We start from the raw sequence: 21,619 nt of genomic DNA, 5'->3' as shown, positions 1-21,619 counted from the left end.
TAAAATTTGGCGATGTTGCCAGAGAGTTAAGGCTAGTATTTGTTTAGGATTGATTTGTGTTTAATTTATCAATTTTGTGATTTTTATATTTTTTTCTTAATTCTCAAGATTTTTGGTGTTTTTGTGAAGTTTGAGTTACTAAGAGTGCAACTCTTAGTAATTTAAAATGAATATTATTAGGTGGTTTTCATATTCAGATTTTAATGAAAGATTTTAAATTTAAAATGAATGAAGCAACATAAAACAAAAATTTAAAAGGTCGCAAAATCTTTCCAATTTTGCAAGTTGAGTAAGAACAAACTATTAAAACAAAAATCATACCTTCTGTTTTACAATTGGGTACTTATGCTCTTCATTTAATGTAGTAGAATCAATCAACTGCAACCTCTATTAAGATTTCACAGCTCTTTGACTTGATTTCGTTATTTCCTAAATTGGTCGAACAAGGCTAACTCGATGATCACAAAACCTACTAGACAATTTTTAAAATAAAATATTTGTGAAAAAGAGAATGTTGACGGGTAAAGAATCATGATGGTTCTGAAATAAAACATATTTGCATACAAGGTGAATGCGAACAGCATTGTCTTGAACACCTCATTGAAGATTTTTAAAGGGAGTAAATCGAAAAAAACAAGGGGGACTAAGAGTACTATTGGAAGAACCATTGGGAATAGGGCATGACGTAAATAAAGTTGGAGAGATGGTTGAAATAAAAGATCTCATTTGAAATGAGAATCTACAGGAGGATTGATGAAAATAGGGAAGACATAAGAAGTGGCATGAGAATAAGCTTACTGAACCAACTACACAAGAGAAATAAGTTAAGATCAAAGTAAATTGACCAATGAAATTAGATAAGATTTGACTAATTAGAATCCTTTTACAAGATTTGTTAATATATATTGATGGAATTACCTTCTTATTTAATTAATGATAATGAAATGGAGATTATTGGATAATTTTACAAAATAAAAATTAGTTAATATGAGTTTATTTCTCATAAAATAAACTCTACTTGGCTCCCAACATTTTTTTTATTACAAATTTAATTTTAATAACATTTTTTATAGTGTATCTTATTTTTTTAATTACCAGTATATCTACATAAAATCTAATTATACACAATTTTCGCGTTCGATAGATGAGATATATAATATATTTTATTTTTATACATATAATAATAATATTTTCTTCTGTCCTTTTTAGAAGGTATTCGGGTAAATTTTTTTTAGCTCTTTTACAAGCCATAGTACGAGATATTCATCACACCTTTAATATTATTTAATATTGGTTTATTTTTCAAAATTATTTAATTATCCAAAAAAGTTAATATATTTTAAACTTTTTACTGGTGGGATGATAATACTGAAAATGTCTTATTAAAAGGAAAGAAGGGAATATATTAATGCATTGATTTTTTTTTTTTCATGTACAAAATATGCCATTTACTAGTCCTTGAAAATTTTAAAGGAAAAAAATTTAAGAACCCCACAACAATCAACGATGCCGCGAGGGTATAACCGTGAAAGAGGGAACGCAATCTCATACAGTTCAAATACCAAAAAACCCCCTTGCCGACGGTGGACGTCGACGTTACAAGCCGTTACTCGGAGCCGTGCCATATGGTCAAGATCGGAATTTGACTCTGACACTGTCCACGCGCAAAAAACATAAGGCGGTGAGGCGCGTTGACGTGGATCAGAACGCTGCTGCCCATTGTCCGTACAATGACGTGGCAGATAACGATTTGTGAGTTACCTTTAAAAGCACGAACCGCATGATTGGAATCTGAGAGGTGTGCTTGTTGTTTTCCTTCATCGTGCCGAAACATGCGTTGCTTTCTGCGGGGAAAATTAATGAAAATTGCAAAAGAACGATGCACCAAAGAGAAGGACACTACCGACCCCACTTGACAATCTCGTAATTCTATTCTTGTGGGAGTGCAAAAACGGAATTCAAGCCGTCTGGTGCATCCTTTTGTTCCTTCCTTCCTCGTCCTCCTACTATTTCGTACCTCTCCCGATCGAAATCCCAGATACGCATTGTGGTGTTTTGGGACGAAGAAGCTTCAACAGATACAAAGGTGAAGCCTTTTTTCTGGCTTTCCTCCTCGTAAGAGAGAAAAAGAGGAGGAGAGAGATATAAGCTAGTCAAATTGTTTTTGGTTCTTTTTTTGTATTGATTTATATATATATATATTTTATATTGGGGAAGAGAGGGAGAGAAACGGAATAATGGGGTTGGCAGGTGTTCAAGAAAATGGCAATGGGATTGAGAATGGGCTGTCTGAAATCTCATTGGGGTCCCAAAATAAGTATCGGAGGATGGATTCTGTTGTGGCAGACGAAGAAGAAGATGAAGCCTCGCTGATCAGAGGGTCAAATACCAGGAAATATATTATGCTTTGTGCCGTCTTTGCCTCTCTGAATTCTGTGCTTCTCGGATACGGTAGGTAATTCTATTTCATTATCTGGACTCGATCTAATTTTTTAGTTCTGATTCAATCTAATTAATTGGCGAAATTCCATGTTATGAACGTTCTTCATTGTGTTCTCTTTTCCCTGTTTGTTGAAATTTCTTAGTCATACCGACAAATGTTGACCATTCTGTCTTCAATTATCTGACGAAACACGAATAACTGGGACCAATTGTATTTTGTTGGATCTGATTCCTTTCGAGGATTTTACGGCTCATAGATTTTAGGGATGCTCTGTAATTTGGGGAGCGGTTTTGCGTAATGGCCAAGAATTTTGCGGCCGCTTTAAACTAAGATTTGTTTGGAATGAAGAGTGTAATAGAATTTCATTTTTAATTAGAAAAAATAAGATGCGAAATGTTTGTATTTACATTATTATTATTATTATTATTATTATTATTATTATTATTATTGTTATTGTGGAATCTTGTATCCAACAAGCTTGACGGATCTGGAAAAGCAAGTCTCAGCAAAATGTGTATAATGCTCCCACTTATACAGATTCTTCTAGTGGATCCTTTTAAGAACCTGAGGATTGTGATAATGTTATTTATTGGGTACAGAGAGGATTACCCTAAAATGTGCCTGTAAATTAACATATTTTGCATGACTAGTTTATTCGATCTAATTTACCTCTCTTGTAGAAATTAGGTCTACCTAAATAGTTGATGTTGGGGAAGAACATGGTTTGCTACCTTTGCATCTGGACATACAGTCTACAATAACCTAAAATGTATGATATCTTGCATTCCAAGTGCTGAAATATCATGGTATCGAGACACTCACCTTTAGTATGACAATGAAAAAATAGGTCATATGAATGATAAAAGTAATATTGTTCAAATAGTAGCAGGAGTACGATGTGGAATCCTTATGGTTTTATGGTAACACGAGTTATTACTAAAAATAGGGCCATCCTATAGCATCTTGTTTGTCATCTTGAATACAAGTGTTCCAAACATGTATTCGAGGCTACTGCACCCGAGATAATGGGGTTATAATGATGATTTACCAAATACCTCTTTCTGAGTTTAACCAAACACCTCTTTAATTAGGGAAAATTACATCTAAAGGCCACTTAAAAATTGTGATTATTTTTCAAGGATTACAGTTATTAATTTATTATTAGATTTTACCGGAGGTTCCAGGAAAGTTGCTGCTGAATTTTTAGAATAATTACTTGAAAGCTTCTTAAAGTTTTAACTTTCTCAATATGTGGTTTTCTAATCCTTGAAAATAATTTTGACCTTTAATATCGTTTAACTTAATTTAACAATTAGGTCCTTGCATGCTTACAGCTGCCTTAGCACCATCTTTTACTTCTCTTTCTTTTATAATGATATGATGGGTGGTCCTAACACAAGTTCAAGTGTCTGGCTGATCATCTTTGCTTGTTTTTCTGCAGATGTAGGTGTAATGAGTGGAGCAATTATATTTATCCAGGAGGACCTGAAGATAACAGAGGTTCAACAAGAGGTACTTGTTGGAATTTTGAGTATAATCTCCCTATTGGGCAGTCTAATGGGTGGAAAAACATCTGATGCCATTGGAAGAAAATGGACAATTGCCTTGGCAGCAGCTGTCTTTCAAACAGGTGGTGCTGTTATGGCTCTTGCTCCATCCTTTAAAGTTTTGATGATTGGGAGACTCTTAGCTGGAGTGGGCATAGGTTTTGGGGTCATGATCGCTCCAGTTTACATCGCAGAGATATCTCCTGCGATTGCTAGAGGATCTCTCACCTCTTTCCCTGAGATATTCATAAATCTGGGAATACTTCTTGGGTACATCTCGAACTATGTGTTTTCTGGCCTTCCTGCACATATAAGCTGGAGGGTTATGCTTGGTGTGGGACTCCTTCCTTCAGTTATTATTGCAGTTGCACTATTCGTGATACCAGAATCCCCGAGATGGTTAGTGGTGCAGAATAGGATCGACGAAGCTCGAATGGTACTATCAAAGATAAATGAGAGTGATAAAGAAGCGGAAGAGAAGCTAGCTGAAATACAAGTAGCAGCTGGAATAGCTAATGCTGAGAAGTACGAATCACAAGCTGTTTGGAAAGAACTGCTGTATCCTTCTCCACCTGTTCGGAGGATGCTGATCACAGGCTGTGGAATTCAGATTTTCCAACAGGTCACAGGCATAGACACAACAGTATACTATAGCCCCACTATCTTCAAGAATGCTGGGATAACAGGAAACACTCAGCTTCTTGCTGCAACAGTTGCTGTTGGATTCACGAAGACCATGTTCATCTTGGTGGCTATATTTCTCATTGACAAATTAGGCAGAAAGCCATTGCTGTTTGTGAGTACTATTGGCATGACAGTATGTTTATTTGGGCTTAGCCTCTCTTTGGCTTTCTTTGGCCATGAAAAGGCAGGGATCATAATGGCAATTATTTCGGTTTGTGGGAATGTTGCTTTCTTCTCTATAGGACTCGGCCCTATATGCTGGGTTGTGTCATCTGAGATTTTCCCTTTGAGACTTAGAGCACAAGCATCAGCCCTTGGAGCAGTGGGAAGTAGGGTCAGCAGTGGTGTGATCTCCATGTCCTTCCTCTCCATTAGTCGTGCCATTACAGTCGCAGGAACCTTCTTTGTCTTTGGGATTATTTCATGTTCAGCTGTTGCCTTTGTTTACTATTGTGTTCCTGAAACTAAAGGGAAAACCTTGGAGGAGATCGAAAAGGTGTTCCAGGACGAGGGAGATGGCGAATGGCAGAAAAACGAGGTTGAAATGGGAGACGTTGAGAGACTGGTGCAGAATTCATGAGTTTTATGTAGTGGGTATGAAGCCTAACATATATACTGTCAAGTTGGTGGCTGGCCATACTCTTGTGTGAGCGGAGATTTCTGCTTCAGATTCATCATGGGTATGTTCCGTTGCTGCAGCATGCAGGAGAACAGGACTTATAGTTGCTAGCAAAACAAAGAGGAGAAATTTTATTATGCGATGTTATTTCTTGTATGAAGCCACCAATACGAGTAATTAGTATTAGCTGAAGTAGATCTCAATGTGCATATGTATTACTAGTTACTACTACTCCTGCTTTGTAATTTTTTTTCTTTCTTTCTTTGTTTTTTTTTCAATCTGTTGGGAGTTGAGTTCTGATTACATTGATTCATTTTTCATTGAACTATCATAATGAAAATTTCATTGTCTCTTTTTCTTGGGTTTGTGTTTCTCCAGTGCGGGACCAGAAATGGCGTTTTCTGCTTTGTAAAGCTGTAATCAAGTTCACGAAGAAGCTCCGTCCCTACCAAACAAAAAATAAAATTAGTGCTACTACCTTACTCCTATTCATAAGCAATTTTTTAAATGTTTTTTTATATTCGTATCTATAAATCATTTTCTGAAACCTATTAATGTTTTTAGTATAGATATTGTTGATTAATTATAGTAGATGGAAGGATTGAGAGATGAGAAAGATTATGCCAGAATTTGTATTGTATTTAATTAAGGATGATTTTTTGAAAAATGGAGTCATTCTAAAAAACATCAACTTATTTTAACTACCTTCTCTTGGTTTGTATAAACTAGTTAAATATGACTTGTATATAAACAGGGTAATATAAACAAGTTTTTGTTTACTACTTATAGAAAATGACTAAGCTTGATTGTTAACATTTAACAAGACCTAGTGTTTTTTTTTTTTTTTTGGTGCAGCAAGGATATCCAAATGATTTAATTGTAATTTCATGTACATCTTATATAATGGACAAAGTCTGAAAGGTCATTGAATAATTGATCTTTTTTTTTTTTAGAATTACATTCAAGTTTCATATAAAAAAATTTAATTACTACAAAGTTCATTATCAATCTCTTTAACTCAATTATCAATGGACCTTATAGTAATTAAATTTCTTGAGTAGAATTTCAATGTAATTCTCTCTTTATTTCTTTCCTTTCTTTTTTTTTTGGGTGAGACAAGAAATAATAGAATTTGTCAATTAGGGCCAAACCTATTAGACCAACCTTTTTAAACCCAAAAAAAAAAAATTAAAGCTAGGCCCTTACTTTAAATTGTAAAATGACAAATTGGGCTTAAAAAGCCGGTTTCTTTATATATATTTTTAAAAATTTAATATGAAAAAATAAGCATTATACTAAAAGGAAACCCTAGCCATTAATGAGAACTCATAAGGAGAATGATTAAATTATATTGACATTGATGACAATAGGAATCATCAACATTTAACTAATAATGCTAGCAAAGTCCAATTGTTATTAGGGCTGATTTTGGAATGTTATTATTTTTTATTAGACTTAAATTTGTTCTTGTGTGGATTGATTTAGATTTATTTTTCTAGACTTAATGTCATGTGTAATAATATTTTTAAAATGTTAAATATATTATTTCATATTTTTAATTTAAAAAATAAAAAAATATAGGGCTGGCTTTTCAGTCCTAAAAACCAAAGCTAAGAAAACAAACCTTTAAAATATAAATTAAACTTAAAAGGATTAGCCTGTTTAGACATTGATCCTTTAAGTATTGGCCTTAATTGATAGCTATAAGTAGAGCAACACTAATCTCCTTGAAATACATGAATTTTAAGTTACAGCCTGACAGAATTTCATCATGTTTGTTTAGTATTTGTCTTGTTCAATTGGTGTATTTTAGGTTACAGCATCGTAATTTGGTTTTTGTTTCTTCTTGCTGTTTTCTTATTAGCTCCGTCTTGTAATTGTTGTGACTGCCATAATTTTGTCTAGTAGGTGGTTACGCAATTCCGATTTGTTGACCTTTTAAAAAACAAAAAAACAAAAATGTAAGTTCAAAGGATTAGTCTATAAGGAGCAGTCCCTTGAAATTATAAGCCCCTTCACTTGTGATGCTCCTCAATTTAAAACTCGTAAATTGAATGAATATAATTCTGAATTACCTTTATATGTAATTCTTGCCCGGTTGACAAAACACATTAAGCCATTAACTCGGCAAAAATCTTTATATATTATAAATTTATTATTTTAAAAATAACCATATGGTGCCGGTGAATTAATCGATTAATTTCTCATTACATGTTCTAATTTTCTCACAACTGATTTAGCTTCTTAATCAAATCTTGAAATACAGACTTATATTAAATACTGTTGTTTCAGAATTGCAATGTTCTTGGAATATCAAAGCAGAAATAAAAAGGAAGTAAACTGGGAGAATATTCTGCATCAGAAGGATTTATTAAGACAAAGATTCTCAGCAATAAATTTCTGTGAAGTATACTAATCATTAAAACACAGTTTAAAAACTTTTCACCACTTCACTAAAAATAATCATTGTCCGGATCCGTAAGTCAATAGAGAATATCCTCACAAAACAAATGAGTTTGCTGTCACATGGAAGGGAAGAAAGTAGGTGATCTTTTTAAGACGGGAAGCTGATAGATCACTTTCACAATTAAATTTGTCACAGTCAAGATAAGCTTTCTCCATTCCCTTCTGGAATATCATTCCAATCAAATCCCAGTTTCCAGATTCAAAAATGCCATCAAAATCCAGATACAAAGGAAATAACATAACTTCCTTTACCTCTTATTCTTTCCAGATTCTGAAAGACATACGACAAAAACCTATAATTTCAACTATATTCTATCCTATAGTGGAATGAACCCAGTCACAATCAGTCCATATCCACTTAAAATGCAGACAACTTCTATAGGAATAAAAGTGCTATATAATATAACCTTCCAATTACAAACTTGAGAACTATGAGTTGCAGAGAATGCAACAACTTGATATGATCCTATCAACAATGCTTCCTTTCTCTACCTGAAGCTTCCTACTGCTCTTGTTCCACAGGTGCACTGCAAAACTGTCCTTGTTGATTTGTCTTAGTTTCTTCACCAACCATTTTGATTGGAGTTCATCTCTTGGCCTTTGAAACAGACGAGCAATGCTTCTCCAATCCACAGGATAAAATGCAGATGGTGGCATAACAGTGAAGTTAAATCCTGGTCTTCCACTGACCCTCGAGACAACTCTAGAGACCAAGTAAGGACCATTATGACCCCACTTGTTCCCATCAAATGTGAGTGCGAATTCTTCAATGAACTTGGAAAGTAATGGATGCTTTTTATCAAATATCAGCAAAGCATTGTTCAATCTGCTCCATTTCCCAGTTTTTGCATCGAAGTTCTGTGCTCCAATGGTGTTTCTTAGTTTCGAGAAACTCTTCAACACTATGACATCTGCGTCCATGTAAATGCCTCCAAACTTGTACAACAAAGCAAGCCTGAGCAAGTTTGAGAGGTTTTGGCCTAAGGAGATTTCGCCTGGATTCACATTGCCCTCCTTCAAACCATTGTACCATGATTCTGCATGAGTGTCCTTGAATATGTAATCAAAATCCGGGGCCATTGCTGTTACTCTGAACCCATTAGTCAAAAATGGCTTCAGGATTTGAGAGCCTCCATGGGAGTCCAGGGATTTGGAGACTATCACCAAGCAAGCTTTTGGGTGAGACTTGAACAGGCTCTCCACGGCTGAAAACTGTATGTCACCGAATGATTCCAGTGAAGCAATCCAAGTCATGAAGAACCTGATCTTACAAGAAGATGAGGAGGAGGAGGAGGAGGAAGAATTCTTCCCAACAAAGAATGCTTTGATCCTGGTCTGAAACAACGAGGCCTGAGCTTCTGAGCGGACACTTCTTAGACCCCTCTTGTGTCTCCTGATCCGTCTCCATCTGTTCAAGAGAAATTTTTCCATAGGAAACGACGAATTCTGCAAGGCGGGCAAATTAATCTTCGAGAAAGTTGCAGAATCGTCCTTGTCGGTGGCGAACAACACAGAAGAAGAAAGCTTCAACTGGGAAGCAGACCATTGCCGGACCGACTCTTCTCTGGGTTCCGTCAGCGGCGAGAAAACAACGGGTTTCGAAGGCGATTTAACCAAGAAAGGGACATGAACCCAGAAAACAGTGAACCCATTGTAACACAAAAGGAAGAGAAGAAGAAGAAGAGCGAAACAGGAAGTGGGGAAGCAGAAGAATATAGCAAGCACAGATCTTTTGAAGTCCTGAACTTGGTGAAGAAGAAGGAATGGGAAGTGAAATTGATGTCGTTTCGTGGCTCCCTCAGTCATGGCGTTTGGGTTAAACAGGAGGAGGAGGAGATGATTCAAAAGTTTGAACTTTCGATTTTGAAAGGAGATGTAGAGAAAGACAGTGGGAGAGCATTTTAATGGCGGAGGCGGTAAAAGATCATAAAATAAGAGTATTAATTGGGCTTTGGGTCTTGGAACATGGCGAACCAAAGAAGTATAAAGTGCTGATGTTGATTGGCCAGCTCGAGAGTGTGAGAGGGAGAAAGTCAGAAAACTGCCGAGAGGAACTGCGTTGGAGGGGCCTGCTGGTTCACGTTGGTTGGGTGGCTTACCGTCTGTCCACATCCAAAAAAAATAAAAAATAATTAAATTGGGTAATAGTAATATATGTATCAATTTTATGTGATAAATTAACATACTAATTTATCCTCTAACTAATTTCTATTATTAATACTTCTATTAATGCGTTGTATATATTTTTCTAATTGTTTTTGAATTTTTAATTTGGCTTGATCTTTAGCAACCTCTAATTAACGATATTCAAATTTAAAACTTATCGAAAGAGATAGATATATTTTTTACATCATATGAGATATTCTTTTTTGCTCTATAATTTTTAATATTTATACTGTGACTAAAAAATTTTTAAATTTTATTAACATTGTCTACAAATTTAACAAGTTCTTAAGTTTACTCCTATTAAATTGAAAAAATTACTCCAAGGCGTCTTAAAAGAATTTTAATTATCAAGAAGTTTCATAAAAGACACAAAATACTTGAAAGTTTCAAATCTTGAGCAATTATAACTTGGCAAAGAAAAATAAAAATTTAGGTTTAGTTGTCATTTTCCTTTGCTAAGATATCATTTTCCTTAATCAAGTTATAATTGTACAGAATTTGGGACTTGCAGCAATTTTACATTTCATAAGACTTTAAAGTAATTAAAATCTCATATGGCATTTCTCAGTAATTTTTCTTATTAAATATACCTCTTTTAAAAATAAAATATTGTAGCATTTAATAAACTTCTCGACTTTGATAGGGACAAAATAATAAAGATAAATGTAATAATGATTGAGGTGCTTTATAAATAGAATTAAAATAAATACTCTCTTTACCTTATAACTAAGATTAAAGAAGTATAAAATTTTATGTTTAACAATACCCATAAATTTTTCTAAAACATTGTCAAAATATGGTAAAAGATGGAAGAATATTACATTAAAATATAACACATGAAAGGTACTTCTTAATTTTTTATTACTCTATAATATTTTTATTAAATTGGAATTAAACTATAAAGAATGTAATAATTTATTTACTCAGTCTACCGTAATAATACTAGCTTTTAGAGTTAATTATATTATATAGTCATCCTGAAACATCATTTGTGATATGAAACAAAATATAGGAAAAATTATACCTAAATCTCATAAAAGAAATTTAATTATTAAGAGATTTCATAAAAAGTACAAATATTTCTAAATCTCAAATTTTATATATTTATAATTTAGTAAAAGATATTTATAATTGAGCCCGTCATCCAATTATAAATGAACTTTATCAAATTATAAATATATGAAATTAAAGATTTAAAAATATTTTATACATTTTATATAATTTTTTAATAATAAAACCTCTTCTCTAGAACCTACGCGTAATTTTTCAAAAGTGCATCCACAACCAGAATATCCAAGTTGGACTTTCCTTTCCCTGCTGCGTGCGCATTCGTTCGATATTCTATTTACAAAGAAGCTCCTCGGAAAAAAGTTGCACTATCTTTGAATTTTACCATTGCCGTAACAATATTGTTCGGCGCTTTTCGAATGCTCTGGCACCTATAATTACAGAAAGGCATGACTCATATATTTAATATACTATTATCTAATTAAATCAAGACATGTAAAGTTTAATATATTAATAATATTAATTATAAAAATTTGTTATAAAATAAATAATTTATAAAAAATAAACATGTCTTAATTTGATTGAAAACAAACCCCTAAACTATACAAGGTTAAGCATATGAGATTTTTCCACTAAATAAATAAGTAGCATGAAAAACATCTCTGGACCAAGAAAATGAAAAGCTGAGTCAGAGCACATGAAAGCAGCTATGAACACACACAGAAGAGCACAGAGGAAAATTGAACAAACAGAATTTACAAAGATAACAGGGGGCTTGAAGTACGATAGGATAGGAGTTGTCTTTGGCACATAAGTTTCTCTCCGGGACCTGACATTTTTATGTTAATCTCCTCCAATTCCAACAACCGAATGACAAATTAAGGTAAAAAGACACAGACATATGTACTTCAACGTTTTATGTTTTAAACTTTTTCGTGCAAGGAAAAAGAATGAAAACACCATGAACTCGCTGAATGGATCTAAGATATCGAAGTACACATAATACAGAGTCAACAAAAACCAGTCTCCGCCTACATTTCTTTCGCCAAACAAAACAGTTTCCACATTAATAAAGCAGTTGACCGATTGCCTTAATCGGCATGGTTTGCCTGAGAGCAGCAACAAACTTCATAGAAGTCCTCTTCTTCTCTTGTAATCACTAACAGTCAATGTCAATGCATGCCTCCTGCCATCGTTTTCTGGGACTCGGAATCCCACTGTTGCTTCCAACCGTTGCTTCCTTCCCATGAATCCTGCCTGAGCTCCCTGGGCTCCACCAAACTTCTGAAGCAATGCTAATGAAATTGGTAACTCAAAATTGTGCAGCACATTTGACTCGGTCCCTTGATCCACCGGAGCACTTGTATCTACTAGCTTGCCAGCACCGGCAGCTGCTTCCAAAGCTGCAGCAGTAGCCACCATACCAGCCTCCACAGCTGCTCCTGTCCCATTGACGCCTGCACCAGCCACTGGGCCATTGCCATTATTATTTCCAGCTTCACCAGGCTTTGAAGCATAGTAGTTCCTTGATCTAGTCCATCTCCTTGAAAATGGATCATAACCTGCCTCCCCAGCTTTCAAGGTTGCACTGATTGGCTTCAATTCAGAAGCATTTTTAAAATTTTCAAACCTGTTCTTTCTGTTCATCTCAGCCAGCTTCAATGCCTTGGCATCCTTCTCCTTTGCTTTTCTGACTGCCTCTAATTCTAACAGTCTTGTCTTGATTCTCTCTACTTCTGCCTCATTGTTCTTAGCCTGTGCTATTTCCAATTCCCTCCTCAGTCGATCTTTCTCAGCTGCAATATTTAATGGCCTTGATGAAGCAGATTTTTTCTCCTGTAACATCTGTTTAACAGTGGCTGCAGAGTATACAAATGTGTTAATCTTTTGTATGGCTTGTTTTTTGTCCAACACATCTTGTTTGCTTGGCATCCTGCCACCACTTCGCTCTACTTCTTTAACCCATTGTTTGAACTCCTCCTCAAGTGGTGCAGAGTCACTAACCATAGCCATTTGCCACCTAGCAGCAGAATTTTCATTTCCCCATGTAACATTTAAGTACTTGTAGGTGGTTTTATTCTCTAGTTTATACTGCCGCTCAGGTTCTGTGGCATCAACATTCTTCACCATGCAGAGGCGGTAAATTGGTCCAGACTTTGATCTACCAATACCAACTCTTACAAAGCAACCAACAATTAAATCCTCAAAGAAAGGCTCCATAAACCATTTAGCAAGTTTTGACCTACGGATTGTAATTTCTTTAATATCCTCAAACGTTGGCCCATCAGACATTTCTCTATCATCATCACTGTCACCAATTCCTCCATCCCCAGTTGACCCTTCATCATCACTGTGAGACCTACTTTCACTCTCACTATGGCTTGAACTACTAAGGCTTGTTGAAGTAAAAGGCTTGCGCTTTGGTGAAAAATGTCGGGACCCTGAACCTCTAGATGCCTCTCTAAGTCTACGGTGGGCTTCTGGGTCTTGCTGTTTCAACCGCTTTGCTCGCAATTCATTTAGAGCATCATCCTTAGCAGCTGACCTGTCAGCAGATCTGGCTGATGAACGCACACGAGACGATGCGAGGGGTGGAGTCTGCTTTCTGGGCACTGTTGCCTTTCCTTTTTCACGCTTTGATGCTATCTTACCCAATAAATTTTTATCATCTTTTTTGGTTGCCCTGTCTGACAAGATCATTTCTCTTTGAAGTTCAGTCATCTCAGAGAGCTTCCGCCGGTCATCTTCATTCTTATAAAGATCATCACCAATGTCAGATTCATCACTGCTATCACCCTCATGATCAGAATGGCCATCATCCCCATCCCCTTCTTCTTGACTGACCTGATCATCATCCCTTTCTGTTGAATCTAATCTCTTCTTCAAAGGAACTTGAGATCCAGTGGGCTTTCTGCTAGCAAAAGTGAGATCATCATCTGAATCATCATCCCTAGAATCACTCCCACCATCTGAAAATGAGCCATCATGTTGCCTCCTTGAAGGTGGCAGAGACTGTCGTTTTCTCCCTGTGCCAGTTCTTCCCGCAGCCTCCAAAAGCAAATTTTCCAAATCTGCCATGATAGTCCCACTTCAACGTATCAATTCAAACTGATCCTGCATATAAACCAAGGTGTCAATTGCCATCACATAAGGCACAAAGCAGCTTTATATGAAAGCTAGGTATTATAACTAACAATATGAAGAGTTGGCGACTATACATGAATATGATCAACTCAGCCACGTGGGTGTCAAATAACAATGGAGGAAAGATGGAATTGGGGTTGGGGCTGAGGTCTTGGCACCTGTTTGGATGGATGAAATTTTAGCATGGGAAATAAAAATCAGCCTCCTTTCCACCTGCTCGCTTTTTCTGCCAGGGGCGGGGGAAGCTTAGCCCAGGAAGGGAGAGGGATATAAATTTACTGAACTACCCATGAAGAAGCAGAACAAATCGATAAAGAGGCATTTTGTACCGGATTTGCCCAGATGAAGGGGAACAGATTGAGAATTTAATTGCAAAGAAGAAGCATTAACATATTTGCAAAGCTAAACATCAGCAATTGTCCACGCTAACTCACACGAAAAAACTTTGCTCCACGTAAGTGTAGTAGCCAACAGAACAACAATAACCGCATCATTGAATGGTTGGATAAAAGGAGAGACTTAGATTTATGGAATCCTAACCATGGAAACGAAAATTTAGCCCTCCAATGGACTCGAGCTCGGGAGTTTCTATCGCCTCTGTCTCCGTTGTCACCTCCGAAGCCGATTCCCTCTTCTCCGTCAAGTCTCAGCCGACAGCGACGTTGCTGCTCCGTAGTCCCTCGCCCCCGGATTTGCGAAGCGTTCTCGCCCAAAAACTTGGCCCCAGCCACCGATTTTCTCTCACTGCAGCACCGCTGTCACAGCCGGTAAAGATCTCCGTCAATCTCTCCGTCACCGGCTACACGCGCTGGTCCGGAAGCGTCGACCCAGCCAAGCCACCAAGGCCTCGTAGATTCTGATCCGACCTAATGGCTAATTCATCTCGTAAGATGAGAGATGTCAAGATATATTAAATTTATTAAGCTAATAGTTACGATCTAGTCCGTCTCGACAAAAATGGGGTACGTCGGGGGGGCTTATTTAAAAATAAAAAAACATTAAAATATATTTTTATTTTTCTAACTTTATTTAAAATTTTAATTTAATATTTTAATATTATAAAATATTTTTTTAAATATTTAATTCTAATATTATTAGTTTTAAGTTATTATTCTGTATGTCATTCTAAAAAAAATTAATATGTAAACATTTAAATTTTTTATCAATATTTAAAAATTTAATATAAAAATTTATTAAAATAAAATTAATAATATTAATATTAAAAAATTAAAAAATAATTCATAAAGTTTAAAAATTAAAATAAAACATTATGTAAAGTAAGAGTATTAAATATATACTTCAGTAAGAAAAAAAAAGTTTTAAACTAAAACAATTTTTATCGTTTTTTTAATTATTATAAAAAAAGGTTATCAGAAAAGAACAATTTTTTATGAAATTTAAATTATTATTATTATTATATATATATATATATATATATTAGAAAAAATGAATTAAAAATTTATGCACTATTCTTTTATTTATCAATCTGTGTTCGGCTCTCTTTCAATAATAATATTAGTTACAACCAATCAGATAAGTATTCAAAACGTATACGGTCGAACTCAAATTTTAGGCAGACGACTATATTTAAGAAATTAATTCCATATCTATTGAATAAATACGTGTATTTTAATAATTTAATAATATTAATCTAAAGTATTTTAATTATTCAATAATTTATTTTTATGTCTACTAAATTGAAATTGAAAATTTTCATTAGTTATTTTTTGGATTATATAAATAAATAATACTATTAAGTAATTGTCTCATATTACTTAATATCTGAATTAAATAATTATGATTCAAAATTTTATATGTATATCCAAAATAATTATTTTAAATACATATATTTTTTTGCCAGATAATTAGTTTAAATATATCTTAGATCTCAAATATTCAAACCAATATGATAAAATGAAAAAAAATTTATATCTCAAATATTCCATGCTTAAGGATTGAAAATTTTCTTGTTTAACGGGTAACCACCTTTACACTCATGAAAGTATACAGGTTATATCCAAAAAAAAAAATGTATATTGTAATCTACTAATCTTATTTGGAAGATTCTAATATGAATTATTTGATTTATAATTAAAATTTTAAAGTATTAAAATTGTACTGTTTTTAGGGACTACAACATATACGATCTTAGCGTAAGGCCGACAGGGGCCTGTGGAAGAATGAGCCATTTCAGACCGATTATGGAGGAGTGCGAAGAGGGTTGAGAAAATTAGTGTTGACAGTGAAGAGGACGTTGCCACGGAAGTTGAACAGTACTGCTCATGCTTTGAACAGAGTGAATGCTGTTCATAAGCAGATTTTAGTCAATGGTCCAAAAGTTTCAGAGAGAACACGGAATTAGATCAAATTCAGCTCAAGTTCATCAACTCTGGAGGCCTGAAACTTCACATTGCTGAAATCGGAGAGGGTCCGAATCATGTAGTTTCCTGATTCCTTTTTCCCTACGCCTCATCATCATCATCATCATCATCTTCTTCTTCAGTCAAACACCCTTTTTCATTTTCCTTTGCAGGTCCTAACATCGTCGTTTTCCTGCATGGATTCCAGGAGATATGGTACACCTGGCGGCACCAAATGATTGCCCTGGCCAATGCCGGACTCAGGGAAATTGCCCCCGATTACAGAGGCTACGGGATTTCCGATCCACCACCCGAACCCGAAGAGGCTACCTTATCTGATCTTCTCAACGACCTCCTTGGAATTCTTGATGCTCTCGATCTTACTAGGGTAATGAATTTGTAAATTTTCTATTAAATGAGAAAATATAGTAAATTGTGACGGGTCTGGCTTTTGATTGAAGACCTTGCAATTCCCAGAATCTGGTAGATTTGAAAGAAAATCATAATGGCAATTCACTGTCTGCTTGCAATTTTTCTGTGAGATTACTTGCATTTGCAATAAACTAGTGTCAATACCTTATCTGATCTTCTCAACGACCTCCTTGGAATTCTTGATGCTCTCGATCTTACTAGGGTAATGAATTTGTAAATTTTCTATTAAATGAGAAAATATAGTAAATTGTGACGGGTCTGGCTTTTGATTGAAGACCTTGCAATTCCCAGAATCTGGTAGATTTGAAAGAAAATCATAATGGCAATTCACTGTCTGCTTGCAATTTTTCTGTGAGATTACTTGCATTTGCAATAAACTAGTGTCAATAGTCAACCGAATATATGATTCTCAAGTTAATTTGATCCAAGTAAACATGATGAAGTTGGTTTGTCTCTATCTTTAGATGTGAAACAATCGTAAGTTTTCTCTGGAATGTGTTAAGAATATACTATAGTGAAATGCGCTCAGGAAGAAATCCATGTTTCCCTAATTTGTTGTGTTGCATTATTGTAAAATAAAAACGGAGGAACTATGCCTACTTTTTGCGACTGATGAGACTGTATCATTAGTCACTTACCTAATAACCTAATTCAGTAGTCCCAACTCTGTGTTTTTAGGTTTTTCTGATGGGAAAAGATTTTGGAGCTAGGCATGCATATTTTTCTCCATTCTGCACCCAGAAGGGTCTAAGGAGTTGTCGCATTGGGGTTTCCTTATGTGCCTCCAGGTCGCTCTGTGTTTGAGAAATGCCATCCTGAAGGCTTCTATATCTTGAGATGGAGGGTAAGTTTCAATTCTTATGACCTTCTTTCATACTTATATTCATAAAAAAATATGACCATTGTTAGTTTGTTTCTATCCATTTCAGGAACCAGGAAGGGCAGAGGCTGATTATGACGGTAGTGTGAAACGTTTTCATTCTCTTTTCCAGAAGTGAGATCCCAATAGCTCAAGAGAACCAGGAGATCATGGATCTAGACATCTAGTGGAGCCATCTGCTCCACTTCCCTCTTGGATCACAGAAGATGAACTTGCAACATATGGAGGTTTGTATGAGAAGTCTGGATTTCAAATGGCTTTGCAAGTTCCATACAGGTGCTTGAGTTATTCCAGTGTTGGTGTATCTGAAAAACTAAGAAGCACAGGCATGCGATTTTTAGTAATCGAGAATTCCACTGGGTCTGACATATCTCTATCTTCACAAGTTTTTGTGCTTTATATTCTGGAAAGAGAGGACAAAACAAAGGGCCCGTTTAAATATATGACTTTTGGCTTTTGAGATGTACTCTTGCGCTTTTGGAATGTAGGATGTTATTTGAGAATTTCATGATTAGCCAAACTGACTTTTTGAATGTACATTGAGAAAGCTATTGAAAAGAAATTTAAAAACTTAACTTTTTAAAACTTTTTAAACTGACTTTCTAGCGTTGACTATACTGCCCTTATTTTCTTACAGTACTTATTGCGTACTCTATTTTATTAGAATTTGAATTTAGTACAATAGCCACAAGGCCAAATAGATTATATGATGAGATAATTTTATAAACCTTCTGTATATAAAAAAGAAAAAGAAAAAAGTTTTTAATCTTATATATAAGATATGTCATTCAATATTAATGATTGTTGAATTATTTATTATATTTTTTTAATATTAAACTTTACATTTTTTATTCTTATTATTTAACATGTTAAATTTTATGTTATTTTGAATTTTTTTCACATTTTTAATATATTTTATTTGTATAATAAAAATTATAAATTATCATAAATCAATATCCTTTTTTGTTATTATATATTCAAAACTACATTTTAAAAGCATAAATCATTATTAATCCAAATAATTTTCAGTTTACTAAACTGACTTTCGAAAAAAAATGTATCCAAACATAAATTTCGTTACAACAACTGACTTTTATTAAATTGAATTTCACCAAATAAACTTTTAATAAACTGAAAACCAAACACACACAAAGAAGTTTTAATTTGTCTTGTATGTTAAAGAGCTATTGATTTCCTGGCAAATCTTATCATGTACTTTTACTTGCCCATAATTTCACATATTAGAGGGGACATGAATTCTTGCTTGTGACATTGGATTTGATTGGCATGATAGGTCATTTGGTGAAGAACTGAATTTAGCAGATCCAGTTGTAAAAGTTCCAGCACTTCTGATAATGGGTGGGAAAGATTATGTGCTTAAATTTCCAGGGATTGAAGAGCTAGTGAAGAGTGAAAAGGCAAAAGAACATGTTCCCAATTTAGAGATCACATTCATTCCTGAAGGAACTCACTTTGTTCATGAGCAATTCCCTGAACAAGTTAGTTAACCTATCCTTAGCTTGCTTAGTGAGCACATTTTATTGTGAATTGTTATTTGTGATAATTGTGCTCCTCAGTATGCGTAGGGTTTGTCCAGAGTATAAAGGTTTCTATTTGTAGTTGATCATCCCATGTCTCTTTATTGTGTGCAATGATTCCAAAATATAATTAACTTAATATTTGTTAAAAAAAATCCATATGACTCTTGTATTTATTAATTTGGATTCTCATATTTGTAAATTTATGACATTTTTCTCACTTATCATAAATTAAAACTAAAGGTAAAAAAGAATACAATATGTATTTTCATGAGAGTAACGATTTTATTAACATACAGATTATTGTTAAAGGTTATTTATATTTTAGACCAGGGGAGAAGTATTGTGTAATAGGAATTGCAATGAGCCTGATTGGGAACTATGGCTTGTATAATCTAAATAAATCTAATAATGTCTCATTTGCTTATTAAAAAAATTGAAATGGAATGAATTAAAAAAATAAAAATAAAAATAAGATGATCAAATGGAATAAGTGAGCACTTTCATAAGAACAAGGACTTCATGGGGTTGAAAATCATAATTTATAAAAATTTTAAAAGGTGTGATAATTTTCACATTTATAATACAAATTAATAAGTTTTATTATATGTATCATGGGGGAAAGGATAATTTAATTTATTTTTGTCCTAATTTTTTTAATCCATTTCACTACATTCATTCCTAGTGGCTAAACAAGACCTTAATATATATATATATATATATATATATATATTTATTTATTTATTTATAATCACCAATCAAATAACAACCATTAATAATGAGAGTTGGTGATCAATCAATTAAATGGCTGCTTTTGTAAATCAATTTGAGTGAAACTGCTCAGAAAAAACCGCTATCACAATTAGCCAAAATAAATGTGAACAACCCACACAACTCTCACGCAACAATGGTGTGATATGAACTCATAAAAACTGGATCAACATCAAAAGGTTGAACGTTTCGAAAGAAAATGAAAGGACCAATCTGGACACGGGGAAAAAAATGTAACCAATGAAAACGCACTAAGAATGAAGAATAAATTTAAAAAAAAAAAAAGAGCCAATGACCGAGAGAGAATGTACTTTGTATAATATATTTGACTTGATTGTTGATAGTTGACAAAAAAATTTAAGGAGATAACCTATAGATAAAACATGAGGACATATACCATGGTTTTTTTATATGATTCAATGCGTTGTTCAACAATTTCTTCTTCTTTTCTTCAGCGTTTGTTCTTTATCATAAAAAATTGATTTATGAATTAACGGTCATTATTAATATAGAATATGATAAAAAAAAAAAGCAAACAAATGTACTATGATTATTTATAGGAAATATCACATCTAAGGACTTGTGAAGATTGCAGAAAAGGATTAATATGATATTAATTGTTAAAACGAAAATATAAACTTATTTTTTTGAATGATAAATTGTTATTAATTCTTATATGTGAATGACTTTTCCCCCGTATCTTTGGGTGCGATTTTTCCTTATCTATATGTCATAAGTAGTTTTTTGGTAACACATAAGTAGTTAATTTCTAAGGAAAATTACACATAGGTTTCATGAAATAAAAATATTTATAAACAAGTTTCGTGAAATTAGAAACTACAACTAAATCTCAAGTGTAATTTGAAATTAAGGTAAAACAATAATAATGCCCCTATTAAAGATATATATAGTACATCAATTAAATAATTTACAACTACATTATCAATAATTTATAATTATAACTTTATGTTTTTACAATTATAATTTCACATATTTAATAATTAAATTGATTAGTTGAATTATTGAATATATGAAGTAATGGTTGTAAAAATTTGAAGTTATAATTATAAGTTACTAATGAATTAGTTGTAAATAATTAATGTTGAATTTTATTAGTAATACATGATTGTTTGACTTTTAATATATGAAATTATAGTTGTAAAATGTTAAAAATATAATTATAAATTATTGATAAAATAGTTGTAAATTAATTATTCGATTGATGTAATTTCTATTTAATAAAGGTATTATTATTTTTATAGTCTAATTTTAAATTAGATTCAAGACTTAAGGGACTTGCTTGTGGCTTTTGAATTTTGTAGGACTTATTGGTGAATAAGTCTGTATTGTGAGACTTGTACGTAATTTTCGCAAATTTGTACTAAATAAACTATCAAGTACGCAATCCAATCTTTTATAAGATCATGGGCCAAAATTATTGTTTCATCTAATAAGACAAGTGGGCTAACTATAGTTTATCAGACTAGCCATTGAAAAGTGGGCTAAAAATCAAAAAGTGTGCAAAAAGCCCAATCTCAGTGTCATCGTGCCTGTCCCCTAG

The 21,619-nt window shown here is 33.7% G+C and overlaps 3 protein-coding genes and 1 pseudogene across 6 annotated transcripts; 2 read left to right on the top strand and 2 right to left on the bottom strand.

Annotated features, from left to right (window-relative positions):
* Positions 1–1,794: 1,794 nt before the first annotated feature.
* LOC129304363 (probable polyol transporter 4) lies at positions 1,795–5,646 on the top strand. Of its 2 annotated transcripts, none has more exons than XM_054943988.1 (2): positions 1,795–2,451; positions 3,885–5,646. In XM_054943988.1, exons 1-2 carry the CDS (start codon positions 2,238–2,240, stop codon positions 5,252–5,254), a joined length of 1,584 nt encoding a protein of 527 aa, XP_054799963.1. In that variant the 5' UTR covers positions 1,795–2,237; the 3' UTR covers positions 5,255–5,646. The 2 variants fall into 2 exon arrangements, with proteins under 2 accessions (XP_054799963.1, XP_054799964.1); XM_054943989.1 differs by having other exon boundaries at positions 2,315–2,455.
* Positions 5,647–7,749: 2,103 nt separating this feature from the next.
* On the bottom strand, positions 7,750–9,660 carry LOC129306971 (uncharacterized protein At4g19900). The gene has a single exon (XM_054947805.1). The coding sequence runs from the start codon at positions 9,563–9,565 to the stop codon at positions 8,189–8,191; it is 1,377 nt and encodes a 458-aa protein (XP_054803780.1). The 5' UTR covers positions 9,566–9,660; the 3' UTR covers positions 7,750–8,188.
* Positions 9,661–11,900: 2,240 nt separating this feature from the next.
* On the bottom strand, positions 11,901–14,968 carry LOC129306897 (protein RTF1 homolog). Of its 3 annotated transcripts, XM_054947690.1 has the most exons (3): positions 14,618–14,968; positions 14,152–14,235; positions 11,901–14,047 (listed from the first exon to the last, which is right to left on the bottom strand). In XM_054947690.1, the coding sequence occupies exon 3, from the start codon at positions 14,009–14,011 to the stop codon at positions 12,062–12,064; it is 1,950 nt and encodes a 649-aa protein (XP_054803665.1). In that variant the 5' UTR covers positions 14,012–14,047; positions 14,152–14,235; positions 14,618–14,968; the 3' UTR covers positions 11,901–12,061. The 3 variants fall into 3 exon arrangements, with proteins under 3 accessions (XP_054803665.1, XP_054803666.1, XP_054803664.1); XM_054947691.1 differs by lacking the exon at positions 14,152–14,235 and having other exon boundaries at positions 14,512–14,968; XM_054947689.1 differs by lacking the exon at positions 14,152–14,235.
* LOC129305406 (uncharacterized) lies at positions 14,644–19,371 on the top strand (annotated as a pseudogene).
* The last annotated feature ends 2,248 nt before the right edge of the window (positions 19,372–21,619 follow it).

The sequence above is a fragment of the Prosopis cineraria genome, unplaced genomic scaffold (assembly GCF_029017545.1).
Source record: "Prosopis cineraria cultivar Desert tree isolate PC_DT_omini unplaced genomic scaffold, ASM2901754v1 PC3, whole genome shotgun sequence".
NCBI lineage: Eukaryota > Viridiplantae > Streptophyta > Magnoliopsida > Fabales > Fabaceae > Prosopis > Prosopis cineraria.
This window is presented reverse-complemented; position numbering and strand designations above follow the sequence as displayed.